General features: G+C 41.0%; 1 protein-coding gene across 2 annotated transcripts in view; it reads left to right on the top strand.

The window, feature by feature from the left end:
* Positions 1–6,787, top strand: part of LOC140239905 (RNA-binding protein 38-like) — a 171,231-nt gene extending 164,444 nt beyond the window's left edge. For both annotated transcript variants that reach the window (XM_072319720.1, XM_072319721.1), the window contains one exon: positions 4,573–6,787. In XM_072319720.1, coding sequence (XP_072175821.1) covers positions 4,573–4,900 — 328 coding nt within the window. In that variant the 3' untranslated portion in view covers positions 4,901–6,787. The remainder of the gene's footprint in view (positions 1–4,572) is intronic.
* Positions 6,788–16,230: the final 9,443 nt, after the last annotated feature.

The following is a 16,230-nucleotide window of genomic DNA, read 5'->3' on the forward strand; positions in this document are numbered from 1 at the left end:
GTTCTCATCCATGTTTAACTTGATACCAAATATTGCAGAAGGAGTCAATCTCAACATCAAAAAGATATGATATAATCTCATTGTCAGGACACAGATGACAATTAGATTAAACTTTGTCCCTCAGATTTATATATCTTTTGTAGTGACTTATCTGAAATGACAAGTTGGCAAAGTAAAGACGCCTTGAATTGAGAAGTGTCATTCCGCAAAAGCATTGTGCCAAATCTTGATAAGCTACATCGCACCTTCTTTGTGAGATTTGCCGAGAGGGCATGGCCTGTACGGCGAGGGGGCATCAGCGGCGTGCGGGACGTGCGGCCCGCAAACCCCCCTAGGATGCCCCGGGCCAAGCCCCATGGCACCCCGGGCTTCAGGGGAAGGATTACTCTGCAATTGGCGTGTGCACACCTCACCAGATGGGACGTCAGCTTGATTCGATTTGACGTGAGACGAGAACCCCGATCGGCAAAAGTCAATTGCAACTGGAAATCCATCTTCCACTCAAACAGTTTCCCATCCCCCCTCCCCCTCCCCCTCCCCTCCCTCCCCCTTTATCTCTTCTTCACCCTCATTGGATAGCTGTTTTCTCTCACCTTTGGTCTATTTCATATTCGCAAAATTATTCGTATATTCATTCATCTATTCGTCCAATTTATTCGTTAATTCGCACATCTGTTCACCTTCCCCTGCAATGGCCTATTCACGTACCAGTCCACCAGTCATATGCGCAGCCACTTTGTAGTACCTTTCCAGGGTCCTTCAAACTCATATGCCTGCTTGCCTAGGGCTAGTAACGCTCACAGTTGGACAAGTGAAAAGAATGGTTACTTTGTTTGTTGAATGTATGCAGACCACTTGTCCGAATGCTCGTAAGGCCAAGGTGGAGAACTATCTGCTCATAATGCTGTGTTTTTTATGTCGATTAATAGCTAGTTTATCTCGGCCCTTTTGTCCATCTTTATGGTGTGGTAGATTTTTAATCCTCTACAAATGCTATCGTTAAGTATCTAAGTCTATTTTTTTTTTCTTTACTACTGTATTCTGATCCCTGTTGCATGTATTGGCCCCCTCTTCCCATCTTAATAGCTTTGCATGAATTTTCATCATATTTCTCAAACCCTGTCTATTCTCTCTCCCTCTCTCTCTCTCTCTCTCTCTCACATATTCTCTATCCATCAATATAAATGTCAATCCATCTATCTTTCCATTTTAATCTTCATCTCATTGTCTCACTTCTCTTTCCCAGTTTCCCATTCCATCTGTCTATCCATCTATCAATCTAACTATCTATTTCTCTCCCTCCCTCCCCTCATTCTTATCTGTGCATCTTCAAAATTTGCTGGGTTTTTTTTTTCTGTCTCTTTTTCAAGTAGACCTTTTAATTTGAGTCTTCTTCTGGTGTTTCCCTGTGCAAGTTGTGTCTTCTTGTGTGATGGTATTCTTCATTCTCCACCAGAAATGTTCATATCATATCTTTGGTGGTGTGAAACCATCCCTTTTTTCTGACTGCCCTTCCTAAATTTGTCCATTCCCTGCACTAGTGTCCTCTGATGCGTCCTTCATTCAGTAGGGTTCTCCTCTCCTCCTACTCGCTGGCCTCACCTCCAGTGTGCCATTGTGAATGGAAGATAATTAGGACTGGCTCCTGTCACCATGGCGACGGGTGGAGAATATGATGCCAGGTTTAGGTGATCTGCTGGCGCGGTGTGTGCTCCCGTACGTGCTGTTGGTGCCGGGGCCGGTATTGTGTGACCGAAAATGTGTCAAATTATCCCCCCTCATACCGCAGATTAATATTGGATTCTACATCTCTCTCCGACGCGGGGCCTCATCTGTCGATTTGTTGTCTGTCCGTTTCGCGGAGTGGAAATTAGTTAATATGATATGAAGCCATTGCATTTCTGCATCTCCCCCCAAGAGGGAAAGGGGATGCCGATTATTTCTCTTTCTCATCTTGTAGTTGTCTCCCTCTCTTATCATATTTTTATTAGAGTAATCTCCAATGGAAACCTTTTTGATATGTGCCGACCGGCGTCTGACTCCCTGATTATGTTCCTGGAGCCGCTCAGATGTGGGCTCCACTCTGCTTTGCACCCCTTTTCCCCGTCTAATCATTTTTGTACCCACAAGACCACTCTGCAATTCATGCTCTCTGCGTGGATCTGCAAAGAGGAAGAAAATAAAAACAGGGGCGCAGCATTCCTCCTGACAGTTTTCTTGGTCAATGTGAGTCGAGGAAAACAGAATAATTTATCTGCTGCTATCCCCCAATTGCAATAAACTCTGAGTGACCTATGCTGTTGCTTTGTGTCTGGAGGGATAAATAACCTTTTTTTTCTCAATCTCCCCAGCAGTGGTGGCATGGTAGCGTATTTATCTCTATGTAGCATGTGGGGGTATGAAACACCTTGCAGCTAACTGTTTCGCAAAATATTTTCTGTCAAAGCAAACAGCATGAATGGACTTATACAGTGACAGAAATCATGGCTAGTCTTCGAAAGATGGACTTCTTTTTTTTTTTTTTTTTGACGAACCATGACTGTGTATACGTACCTTGGCTATCAAGTTGACACATGACATGCCAGATTATAATGTCGGGGTAAAAGTTTTAGAACAGTTCTCACAGAATAGTAGTCTTTCAAGGCACAACTTTAAATTTGTGGGACTGTTGCTTCCATATCGGGCCTTTGTTTTCATAAAGTTTTCTGCTGAGTATTCTCTTGCTTTAATTCTACTTGAAAATAGAGTAAATGGACATCTACAATGAATTGGCGGAAGCTTATTATGTAATGATCTACAAAGATTGTGAGAGCAACATGTGGAATGGAGGTCTAGGCATTGTAGAATACTGTAGGTCTAGACCTTTAAAGCAAACATATCAGTGCATGGTGTAATGCTGGAGCAGCAATTGGAGCGAGCAACTCTGTACTTTCCGCCCGTTTTACCTTGACATTCGAGCCGTATTTATGTTACCCAATGTTGGGCCGCATTAGACAAACTGTGGACACCTCTAAGACAGAAGCGCGACATATTTCCGCTCGCACGGTGACACGGCACGTGTCAATCACAGAAAAGAGCCGAGGAAGAAAAGGAAAAGTTTTTATGTGTTCACTAGATTTACCCTCCTGCCCCAATGTAGAAGAACAAGAAGAAAACACAAGATGTTCTTCGTGATTGGCAGACCATTACTGAAGGGGGGAAAAAAGATGGGGGGGGGGGAAATTTAAGCATGAAAATGTGATTTTAAGATGTAATGCTGCGTGTTTCCTCTCAACCGAGACTGCATTCTGTGAGTCTTGAAATGGGTCAATCTATTTGTGCCAACCTGGTGTTCCTAACCCCCAAACCTGTTGATCCAACGTCACAGTCAAATGATATGACCAACGGCAAGGCCGAACAGAGGGCAAGAAAAATAGCCAGTTCTGTGACATATCAACCAATGCAGTATTCATGCCAGTGTGAAAACATTCAAATGTCCACAGTCATGTCAGACACTGTATTTATTTTCACTTTTTTTTTCTTATCTGTCTCCCGAAATTTTGTATCATTTTTCACATCTTGGCCACTCGGTGTATCATATATCTTAGAGCAGGATTTGCCACTGTTTATATTCCATTGTGAGAAAAGTAAATGCGCAGCCATCGATTTTTTTTTGAAGAGCAGTCTCAGGGGGGAAAATCAATCACAATCGAAGTACGGAATGGGAGATCTTTGTCAGTAGACATTTTCTCTCACTTGTCGCCACACATATCAATGGGATGCGAGCATGGGGTATAGAGAGTTTTTCTCTGCTGCAAAAAAAAAAAAAAAAAAGAAAAAAAAAGCAAGAATGCGATATTTGGGTTAAGCCTACAAGTGGCATAATGGTGAACACACACTCAGGGTAAATGATGTAGGAATGAGATTACGTATAATGTCTTTATCGCAGAAATGCGAGGATGATGCTGCAAAGTCGGCACAGATCAGAATTTTATCGAACCAGTGGGTGATGTACGTGTGTGGATGCATGCATGATACAGTGAAAGGCAAAAATGGCAGTATTAATGTATTCATGAAAACTTGAAATCCAAATATTTCGGTGTCAAATCATGTGTCAAAGCATGTCATTATTCGATGAATGATTACAAATGTTTGCAATAGAATACAGGTATCTTTTAATTGTGATTTCAGCTACCTTTTTAGTTGTTAATGTATTTTGTGTCCCTTGAATTCTGCTCAACACAATTTATTGAAAAGAAAGAAAATAATGGTTGAATTGCTATTTTTTTCCACCGTGATTAACTTCTTTGGTGCAAGCAGCGCTCTTCCAGAGGGGGTGCCATGTCTGTTAGCCAAGGCACACGACAGGTGCTCCTTGTGAACACCCATGTCAAGTGGTGCTAGATGGGTATATGATCTTGTCCAGGAATGTTCACAGCAAGGATTAAAACTCAGGACCACCTGTTTCTGGTATTACTGAAGTCTAAATTGGTAAATTTACGGTAAGCCTTGGCTTGATCTGTAAAGATTACATTCTGTTTATACCACATGATTAACACCTACTCTCTTGTTTTGTTATTTCCATAACTACAGATACCAGCAGACCCCATTGATCTACCAGGCCTCTCCTTACTTTGTGACCCAGCCCACCTTTGCGACGGTCCCCGCACACTCGCCCACCGCCACGCAGCCGTTCATCGACTACACGTACGCGCACCAGCAGTTCAACACGGCAGGCACGTTCAGCGATCAGTACGCCAACTACGCCAACACACCCCACGGTTTCGTCGCGCCCGCCTACAGCTTCTCGACTGTCCAGCAGTCCTCGGCGTCCCTTCCAACCGTCAACACCGCCGCGCAGTTCTCACAGTTCCAGGCCGCGCAGCCAGCCGTCGCGACAGATCACGCGTGTTTGCAATAACTATCGTTGTGATCATCATCTCTACACTTCATCAGAGATGTATGCGGCAAAAAAAATCGTATTAGGAAAAAAAGTGAGAGGGAGAAAACGAAAAATGAGGAAAGTATGCATTTCTAGATCTGATGAAATGTTTTCTTATATATATAGCGAAGAACACTAACTAGAGAAGATTTTTTTTTTCTTTTTTGAGACAAGAAAAATACATATCACAATATGCCATATCTACTTCTCAAGTGATGAGAATTTCAAACTGATGGAGTACGACGCAGAGCGTTTGGTACCTCATTCATCCATAGGCTTTGTTGGATTTCTCTGTCATGGACATTGCCGGCCACCGTGTGAAGATTGGCGAGTCCATGCCACCACCAACAAAGCGCTGTTGCTTGGAGGAACCCTGCCGAACCACGAGGGCGCCAGGACAAAAAAAAAAAAACTGCCTAGAAAGAAAATAATGATAATGTGTAGTCATGCAACCAAGAGTTTTCACATGTATGAGGAGGAATGTGAATTCATTGAAGGTGGGTTGAGGTCGGAGAGAGAAAACCGGTAGTTTTATTTTCTGTACACTGTTCTTTGTGCTAGTGCACCACATGTAATTTTTTTTTTTTTTTTCTCATCATTTGTCCTGGAAGTTGGATGAAGCATGTTCTGTGTAAGACCTCACGTATAGAAAGAGCAAAGTATTCATATCAGATTCACATTTTGCCTTTATTTTTCTGTTTAATTTTCATTGCACAGGGGAGAACAGGTTGTATGACAGTACATCAATGCCTTCATATAATAGTACGTAATCGTCTGATCAGTACGTTCTTGGAGCCCATTTCTCGTAAAATGTTTATGTGCGCAGCTTTGTATCAGTATTTCATTTTCGTACCCTCGTTTTGAATATCGTGTTCAAATGCCTCGGAATGCACTGTGAAAAAAAAAAGAGAAAAGAAAAGAAAGGTTGGCCGCCTGTTGAAGAGGGACCCTGGCTGGGTGAAGAAGTCACTAGTTAGGCCAGTGATCTTGACTGGACTTAGACCACAAATTAAAAGAGCTCATGTTTAATTCATGAACATGAGTAGAAGAAGGATAGGGAAAGAAAAACAGTGATGAAATTGCGAGTGGCAGTACCTTTTTGAGATTTGCAGCAACTTGAAAAGGTCTGTAACAACCAACACTATCTGCTCATCATAGAGAGTGCGGTCAAAGACAGTGAGTCCCGTAGAATGCGGAGAGCGAAGATTCTCCGGGATCGTATCTCTGGCTATGAGAGTAACGTATAAACAAGATGACAGTTGGGACCCACTCACGTGTATGACTATAAAAGAAAATGGTTGATGGCTGTTCATTTGCATGTTTGCATATCATGAGCTTGCTTGTTTGATGGCCAGGATACAGCATTTAAATGCTGTGCATACTTTTCTCAAAAACTGAAATGTTTGATGTAACTTCCCCGCGACAGAATTTTGAGCTTGGTCACAAAGTGTGCATAGTTTGCTCATTGTCGGCAGCTCATAAGCCTATGCAGATCTGATTTGCATTGCGGGAAATTCCTTTTAAATTTTGCTTTGTCTACTGGGAATATATCATCTATGATAGCTTTCCTTTTTTTTTTTTAAATTTGCCAGCGCATTGTAATTCGTACCATTGTTATGTACTTATTGTTCACCTTGAGAAATGTAATGTATTTATTTTGCGTGACGATTAGACACAAATCCGTCCAGATTGAATTCTGAAAAAAATAAAGCGCGAGAAATATTCACGCGACAATGTGCAAGCATGCCAAACTAATGGCCAACTATAATCAATGCTATGCCCAATGATTTCTTCGGTGGACAATTACTAGATTAAGATTAAATTATCCTTCAATGAAATAAATGACTACACATTATGTTAAGTTTTCTGGGGTGATGTATGGTTCGTTAGACTCCCCACTCATATCACCCCCCCCCCCCCCCAGCTCACTCATCCTATAATCACTTTTGACACTTGCTTGTAATTGCTCTCCCAGTATTAAGGTCTTTGAGGCAGTCTGTGGTCACAGATGGGTACCTAACCCCACCCCCCCCCCCCACCCATTAGGCTGTCTCCATTGTGCTTGATGAATATGCATGCTGCTATGCTAATAACTTCTACTCGAGTACTTGTCCACTCTTTTGTGGAGCCACCTCTGAAAGAGTTATTTGTGAATCATGTCAAGCTGACATTTCAGAGTAGTAATTTTTGTTTGCACCGAAGTGGAAGGAGGGAAGGTTGGAAACTAGGTGAAGCATTTGTGTCATCTGGATAAGATTAGTGGTGAGCTCCATTTTGTTTTGGGTGTGGCTAGAAGATGGAGCTTTGTTAAAGATAGTCACCTACCCCAAACTTCCTCACACCCCCTCCCCCCCCCCCCCCCCCCCCCCCGGGGGAAAAAAAGGAAGACAAACATGAAACAAAAATGAGAGACAAGTTATGTTTCTGTAGTGAGATCAAGGTTTTGACCAGCATGCACAACATACCCGCTACTGAGTCGCTAGGAGCTTCACTGGGGACATGGTGACCAATTTTATTGGATAATCCCATCAAGTAGTTTCCGGATTAAGGGGATTCCGGGGTCTCTATCTGCGGGTTAAGCCCTGCTGTGATCTTCTGATGAGCTAATGACAGAATGTGACAAGTGTTGCTAGCTTTGCAAATTTTGTTCCTCGCACTCCTTTCAGGGGTCTTTCATCACAAAGGAGGAAGAGGGGACGAGCTCTCTGTGAGAGACAGAGATGAATATGTTTCTCTCTCTCTCCCTTGTTTTCTTCTCTCATCTCATTTTTGAGGTGGTATTCGCCACATGTAGATCACCAACTCCAGCTCCATCTATGGTGTGCCCCCCCCCCATCCCCTCCCCTCCCCCTCCCTCCTGTTTTTGTCATTTGGTTTTTGTTTTGTTTTCCCTGTCTCGCATTGTGGTCCATCGGAAAGGTGTTTATTGCATTCTTGACATGAATGCCAAAGCTGAGGGATGGAGCCACGGGGACAGAGATAACAAACATGACTGCAGCAACTCGGGAGGAGTATCAAATGATGCGGTCATGTGACCATCGCGGCTACCTGGGAGATGCCTCGGAAAGCGAGGAGGGGAGAGAGAGATAGATGGATCCTCATGGAAGGAGGGGGAAATTGAGTGGCAGAGAGAGTGAAGGAGGTAAAGAAAAGGGGAGGGGTGAGAGGAAGACAGGAATAGGGGGAAACTTGCACCCCACTATTTCCAAGAGAAGAGTTTTAGAAAGTCTGTTTCACTCCATCTGCAGTTGAATGTTCCTCTTGCTCTCTTTTCCTTCCCCTTCTTCTTCCATCTACTCGTTTGCTGTCTTCTTCTCTGTCTATCTCTACCTCATTATCTTCCATTTCCTTCTTACATTCATCTCTCTCTCTCTCCCTTCATCAAACCATCCCTTTATTTGTCTTCTCAAAAATATTTTTCCCACGTCTAGTCCCTCCTCCCCATTCACTTCACACCGTCCCCCACGTGATAACACATCTGCTCAAGTGCTGGAAGTAAGACACCCATCAAGTGCAATCCATCACTGACTCCCCTCCCTCCCTTCCCCCTCCTCCAGCATCCTTACCACCCCATCCCATCCCCTTCCTTCAAAACTGACTTTTGGATGGATGAGCTTCCAGGGTATAGCAGGGACAGCATGACAACATTGCAGCTAATGCATTAATCTATTACATCCGCAATGTGAAATTCTCCTGTAGGTGTAACAATGTGGTACACACCATCCTAGTAAGCAATGGGTTAAGATATAATGTTATGTCCTCTTCTTTTTTTGGACTCGCTCATGCTCCAGCCTTCACAACCTAATGAAGTGCCTGTAGAAGAAGACCCGGATTTTATTAATGGGGGGGGGGGGTTCCGTTGCAGAGCCCCGCCCTGCTCTTGACACAGGTGTACTATGAAAGTCTGTCATCACCAGTCTTGGCCCACGTTTATGCATCATCTCAGGTATTCTTAGGTGGTAGTTCAGAATGGGTTAAGGATGAGCCCCGCCCCTTTCTTCCCCCTCCCCCTCCCCACCCCCCCCCCCTCTCATGAAAATAGAAATAGCAAGTGATATGGCATATGTTGCCCCAGCTTGTATTGAATGTTTCCTTTTAGCTGATCCATGATTGTACTACCTGTTTTGCCTTGATCAGATCAAATGTTACATGGAGTTAATAGGCAAAAACAAAACAAACACTGTTTGCCGTCCCGTCATCTTGCAAAGATTCAAATCCCCCACTTCATAGTGTGAGCAGAGCTGCTGTCTTGCATGATAAAGCTCTCCATGTGAAATGTGAAGCAGTCGGCTCACTTCTATTCCTGAATCCCGATCTTGGCTTGTCCAGATCTTGTCTGAAATTAAATCTGAATCAACCCACCTGGCCTATCAAAATGTTGGTGAGAATTTGGCAGAGATCCCCTGCCGAAGGGAAAAGGTCTCTCATCGAAAGCACAGATTTTGTTTCCCTGATATCCTCCACTCCTCCCCCTTCCAGTGCCACAAAAATGAGTCGACGAATGTGGTTGTAACGTCTGGCTCGGCGTTGAGATGGGTGGAAAGTGGTAGATGGATGTCATTGTGGGAGGGTCTTCATACGCCGGCCTTTGTACCCTACCCTGTTGAGGGCTGCGTGACTTTTACTTTGCTGCTGCCAAGAAAGTGACTAATGTCTTTGAGTACTTGCTTATTTGTTTTTGTTTTTGTTTTTTGTCTTTTTTAAAATGGTGCACAAAGAGAAAGCTGTGTCCTGATGCTGAATTGCAGTTGCATCATTGGTATCAAAGTTATGTTTGTCTCAATATGTGTCTTGTCTTGTTTCGATTACTTTTTCTTTTTCTCAAGAACTATAGTTGTGTTATAAATGTCACAGAGAAATTAATTGTTGTAAATGTCGAGGAAAAAAATCTTCAGAAATATCACTATCTTAACAATGAGGACATGGAGACAATGTATTGAATTTTATGATTATGTTTATTGCTATCATGAATATTCTATTTGGTATGATTAATTTTCATTTTCATATTTAATATTCAAGCGTTGAAGCTATCATGATGTACTGTTAAATATATGTAATGTACTTGTATATATTTTAGGTCAATTGTTTTATATCACACTTGTAGATACACAAAAATGCAAAGTGTAGCTTTAGATCGTAGTATATATGATTAGCTGTTATAGTTATTGTAACTAGTAATATATATAAACAAATAGTATATTCTTCATTGACGGTACTTGGAAATATGTGCGGCGCAGAGAAATTCTGCGGAGGTTTAAGTACCCGCGACTTTGAAATACAAGTAGGTTATCGATGCATACAAACCGCTCAGCCGTTAGAGCATACAGACTCTATGCAACTTGTTTTCTCGACTAAAGATTGCAAAACGGTGGTCAACACAGCCGTGCCCCACAGAGCATTTCTTCTAAAGACGATGTACCGAACGAGAGATTAAGGTGACAAATGGAAGCTTGAGGTCAGGGGTAAAATTTCCCAAAAGTTTTGGCCCCGTTGGATGATGTGTCTGAATTTCGCGCCAAATTGTGCAGCACTCGGTAGATTGGCAGTTGTGACAAGATGAAAGCGTCATGCTACATTCTGTAGGATGCAATTGAAAGCAATAAAAAATGAATTTATCAAGTTACCCGTGTAAGAAGACTGCCAAGCCATCCATTGAGTCGTCTGCAGGAAAACCAAATGTATGAACAGCAAAGGGAATAAGAGTGGAAAACAAAAGAAATGGGAGAAGATAATCCCTTTTTATTAACACAAATGCCTATATCAGGAATGATGCCTGCAAAAAAAAAAAAAGAATCAATTGTGCATTTCGTACATTTGATGCAAAACATAATGAAATGTCATATGTGATGACTCGTATGTTTAATTCTTTAAAAGTATTCTGAAATCTGAAGCCAAACACATTATTTTGATTCCCTCGTGCCCTCTCTCTGTTAGTCACTTTGTGGAGGCCATCATTAAATGCATCTTTACTGGTCATAATTCCGGGAGATTGAGTTGTAAAAAGAAAAAAACAACGACAAAGAGCACAGAAACAAAACAGAAGATAACGAGAAAACCATCGCCATGGCACACTGGTCCTATATGAGACGAGGAGATCTGAGAAGTGTGGTACATATTTTTCACACAGCTGACGAGCTTTCACAACATCCCATTCGTGTCCTGTTGAGAAGTGTCTCAGAACCTCCCCAAAATCTCTGCGTGTTGAAAAAAGGAGAAGGAAAAATAATTTGTACTGCTTTATAGCACCGATGATATTACAGGTCACTTCTGTTGTCTTTTTAAAGGATTTTGTAATTGTATCGTGAAAAGATAAGTAATGGTCAAATTGCCTGTGCATTGACAAAAGCTGATTTTAGTTTCATTATATTTATGTTCGATAAACTTTAACCGTATACGTACAAGTAGCTACTGAGTAACACGGACAGACAGCAAAAGAAGCTGTGTTTGAGAGGCTGGGGGCTAAGAATGTAGAATTGTAGTAGACAGTCACTATAAATGTTCATTTGATGTACTTGTAAATCTTGTTGAAAATATCGTTGACTATATGGTTATCATAAGATGACAACATTACTAGTGTCTTTCGAGGACAAACCTTAGCATGTAATCTTAAGTTTTAAGATGTTAAAGAAAAATGTTTACTTAAAAAAAAAAAAATTGCATAGGCCACTTTCTGAGTTTAGGAAATTCACTTGTAAAGATTATTGAAGTACTTCATTATAATCATGTAAATGTTTTTAACGTAAGCTATTATAAGTTACTATGTTGAATTTTTAGCACATTTCAATCCAGACTGGAGGCAATAAATTTCATTTTAGTTGTAATAATGGCTTTGAGGGTTCTTTTTTTTTTATTTCTTTCTCTTTCCTATACCAATGTATACCATAATGGCACAGGTGACTATCTATAGGTGAATTGAAAATTGAATTGAATTGAATTGAATTGATAGATGGGTAATAACATGTTCCCTGTATTCGTGAATCATCTTACCAGGAAAAACAGAAATGCATCTCCCAAAAGAAGAAAGTGAAAGGAGAGCATCGTTTCTTAGTGAAACAAATGGTATATGATGTAATTATTGCTCCAAAGGTCAAGCTTCTTTTTTTTTTTTTTAATTCTCTCCAAATCAAGTGCATTTGTTTTTACCACATGTGAAAAGCCTTCAGTTAAACTGGGGTATTTCTCACCGATCATTTATGCCATTGTCTTGTAACAAATGAATATAAAAGCAATACGAGCATCAAGTTTTCCGTTTTGTATGGAATTAATAATCAGGCAATCTCTACCTATCTCTTTTTTTTTTGTTTATTCTAAATGTATAATTTGAAAATCGGGTTTTTATCTCACATTGTTATTTAAGACAATTATTTCACGCTTATTTCAGACACAATTGTTTTCTCTGTCAAGCTTACTTGCGTAGCTTTGGATGAAAGTAAACCGAGCAATTCTACAAACGCTGTGGTTTTCATATACTAGGCCTATGCAATTCTCACGTCTTCCAAATTATACTATGTCATGTACATTAGCACTGTATTTATGATGGTAACCCATTAATCACACGTCTCTCCTTTTCTTCTTCTCTCTCTCGTCGAATGTTCTTCAAATTATGGAGAGAAGATAGTGAAAACTATTACTATGTTTATTCAGGGTAGGTCATTTTATTGACATACATGTACTGTACATCATATTAGCTTGGCACGATTATAGTTAATGTAATACCTAAGGACGAAACAATACATCGCCAATTAAATTACGACGAAGAAATATGACAGAAATGGACTTTGTGAAATGGCTTGGATTTGATTTTTATTTGTGTTCTGTTGTATTCAACAGGTAGCAGTGATGGCTTTTACATGAGATGTGTGATTTAGGTGTATGCAGGTGGAAAATATTTTTAATACATATTTTGAAGTGAGATGAGGATGAATGCATTGATGATGATGATGGTGATGGTGGTGATAGTGGCGGTGGTATGGTGGTGATGGTGGTGATGGTGGTGATGATGATGATAATGGTGATGGTGATGATGATGATGATGATGATGATGATGATATGGTGGAAGTAATAGTGTTGGTGGAGGTGATGGTGTTGGTGGTAGTGGTGGTGGCACTGGTGATGATGGTATTGGTGGTGGTGGTGATGGTGGTAGTGGTGGCATTGATGGTGATGATGATGTTGGTGGTTGTGATGTTGATGGTGCATGGTTGTGATGATGATGGTAGTCTTGGTGGTGGCAATAGTGGTGGTACTAGTGATGATGGTGATGGTGATGGTGATGATGGTGATGATGGTGATGATGGTGATGATGATGATGATGTTGGTGATGATGGAGTGATTACGATTTTGAAGGATAAGTGTAAAAACAAACATCTATGCATGTTGATCACAGTGAAACAAATTGAGAAACACATTTTACAAAATTGTTCACTATAAATTGATCACTTATAAGGTCATCATTAGATGGTCACACACACGAAAAAAAAGTCATTTGAAATTGCATTTGGTGAACACTCCAACTTCACAATGCTGTATTTGTGTACAAAAGGAAGAATGCAAATTACACGTTACGTTTGTGTAAAATAGAGGGGGATCCAGTCATCATACCACATTCAAGGATGATAATATTTTGATTTCTAGTGCATGAAATGAATTTTGAGTGAGGAACCAACAAACTTTCATCTCCACAAATCTATGTTACAACGACTTCATTCATTTTTCTAGGGCTGTAGGACGTCTACTATGTACAGATAGCTTAGGAAAAAGTTTGAAGAGACTAATGAAACCGTGGGTGAGGAAAGGACGATTGAAACCCTTTCATTGCCCATGAGTCAAACGTGCAGAAGTTTCACACACATACCTATGGACAGGAAATGGATGCAGCTCACAGTGTGTTAAAGAAAGAGAATCACGCAACATCGTGAAAACATGAATGAACACGATATACCTGGCGGCATCTCTTCGCTGCATTCATACCGATGGTGGCGCTATTCAGATCAGAACAATGTTAAATGAATAATACTTTGCAAGCCCTACAAAACAAGTTGTACCTTTCTGCTACTGTTTAGAAGAGAGATTCGGATTACGCCTGTTGTTAGGCAGAAGCAGACTAATGTAAGACAGTAATAATGTGGCGGAGAAGAAGGAAGAGTGAAGAGAGAAGGAGGGTCAAGAGAAGTGGCAGAAGTAGAAGTAGCAGGGGCGGATCCAGGAATTCCATAAAGGGGAAGCGCCTTTATAAGATTAAAGGGGGGGGGGGGGGCGCACGCGCTCCCCTCCCCATTTTTTTAAATTTCTTTTGTTTAAAAAAAAAAATAAAGATGGGGCGTGCGCCCGGTGCGCCCCCTCTGGATCCGCCACTGAGTATCCTAGTAGTAGTAGTAGTAGTAGTAGTAGCAGTAGTAGTAGTAGTAGTAGTAGTAGTAGTAGTAGTAGTAGCAGTAGTAGTAGTAGTAGTAGTAGTAGTAGTAGCAGTAGTAGTAGTAGTAGTAGTAGTAGCAGTAGTAGTAGTAGTAGTAGTAGCAGTAGTAGTAGTAGTAGTAGTAGTATGTAGTAGTAGTAGTAGTATGTAGTAGTAGTAGTAGTAGTAGTAGTAGTAGTAGTAGTAGTAGTAGTAGTAGCAGTAGTAGTAGTAGTATGTAGTAGTAGTAATAGTAGTAGTAGTAGTAGTACAGTAGTAGTAGTAGTAGTAGTAGAGACTCCCGTTATAACGAAGTACAAGTTGTATTGGGGATACATTGTAGTAGTAGGAGGAGGAGGAGGAAGAAGAGATGGAAGATGTAAGAGAAGAAGAAAACGGGAAGAGCAGAAGAGGGTGAGAAGAAGCAATGGGTGGTCATAAGTTCAAACATTTCTATCCTCCATAAAGTATAGCCGATGAAAGTATACGTGAAGAGGACATGGCTTGAAGAATCTTATCAAATGGAAGAATCTTTAGTTTTTCTATTAGTCTTCCAGGTATGACATGATGCGATGCACACGACAACTGCTCAGTATCCAATTGATATTTCATTCAAATTGATGCTTTCATCGAGTTGTTTTTATTACAACTGATTGACAAATTGTCCATCGTCGACGTAACCAAACGCCAACTATCCAACGTTTTAGTAATAACCATGAGAAAAATCATGGCCGCGCATTATTTTGTGCTATCATAACTTACACTATAACATTGACTCAACGGTGCTTATTTAAGTTGGTGAAGGAAAATTTGCTAATCAATACTTGCAACTATTATGCTTCATCATTCTGTCAAAGTGTCAAATAACACTGGTACAGCGAGAACTGCTGCGAACAAGATATGGTAATGATGTGGAAAATATAAAAGGAAACTTTTTTTTTAAATGATGAATATACGGAGATTCATTTTGACCCCAGGTTTAAACCACACAATATCAACTTCTGTGATTATTGTCTTGTTTGTTTGTCGTTCTTATGCTGATTAATACTCTCCATGCATGAATTCATTTTGATTATTACAATATGCAAATTGTTTTTTCAATGGTACTGATCACAAAGAGAGGTATAATACGTGCGTTACAAACAACGGGATGGGGGGGGGGGGCGGGATATGTTGCTAATTTGTTTTTTTTTTTTCTTCACAAGATCACTTACTACTTGTGACCCAGCAGTACAAAAATTAATCTTGCGCTGAGCACGAAATGGACAGAGAGTCGGCCTACTATCAGCATGACCAGAACGTCGTCTACAAACATAAAAGTGCGTTAACGTTATCCCATAACACGGTGAAGCCGTTGTCCTTTTTCAGATGTAACCCACATATCATCCGACTCCGCTGAATAATGTGTTCCCCTCCCAAAACAATCGCGCCCTCAAGAGTGCGGGCGGGAGCCGCCAGCAATATGGGCCATGACGCGTGCATCATTGTGTCGGTAGACATCGGAGCTCCGCGAGGGGTATTCCTATCCATACAGTTTTCTTGATCTCTTTAAAGCTTGTTCTCTTTGTACCAAACCGTCACAAATAAAGGGTGATATGTTGATACACACAATCACCGGTGATGAATTAAAGGGAGGAAAATGACCCCCTGCATGTTAAAGAACTTGACTGTCCTTTTTTATTCGGTGGTGAGAACTTTGCTCTCTCGCTCTTATATTATTTTCATCTTTCCTTTCCACCCTCATCTCCTCTCTCTCTCTCTTCTCTTTTTTCTCCATCTGTCATTCACTGTCCAACCGCTTTATCCCCTGAGCATAATACTCCTTCTTCGATTTCTATTCAAATAGATTCATTCCCTCCATTCATCTCTCTCTCTCTTTTTTTTCGGGGACATTGTACGTTTGTTTACGTTTTTC

This window comes from Diadema setosum, chromosome 16, assembly GCF_964275005.1.
Source record: "Diadema setosum chromosome 16, eeDiaSeto1, whole genome shotgun sequence".
NCBI lineage: Eukaryota > Metazoa > Echinodermata > Echinoidea > Diadematoida > Diadematidae > Diadema > Diadema setosum.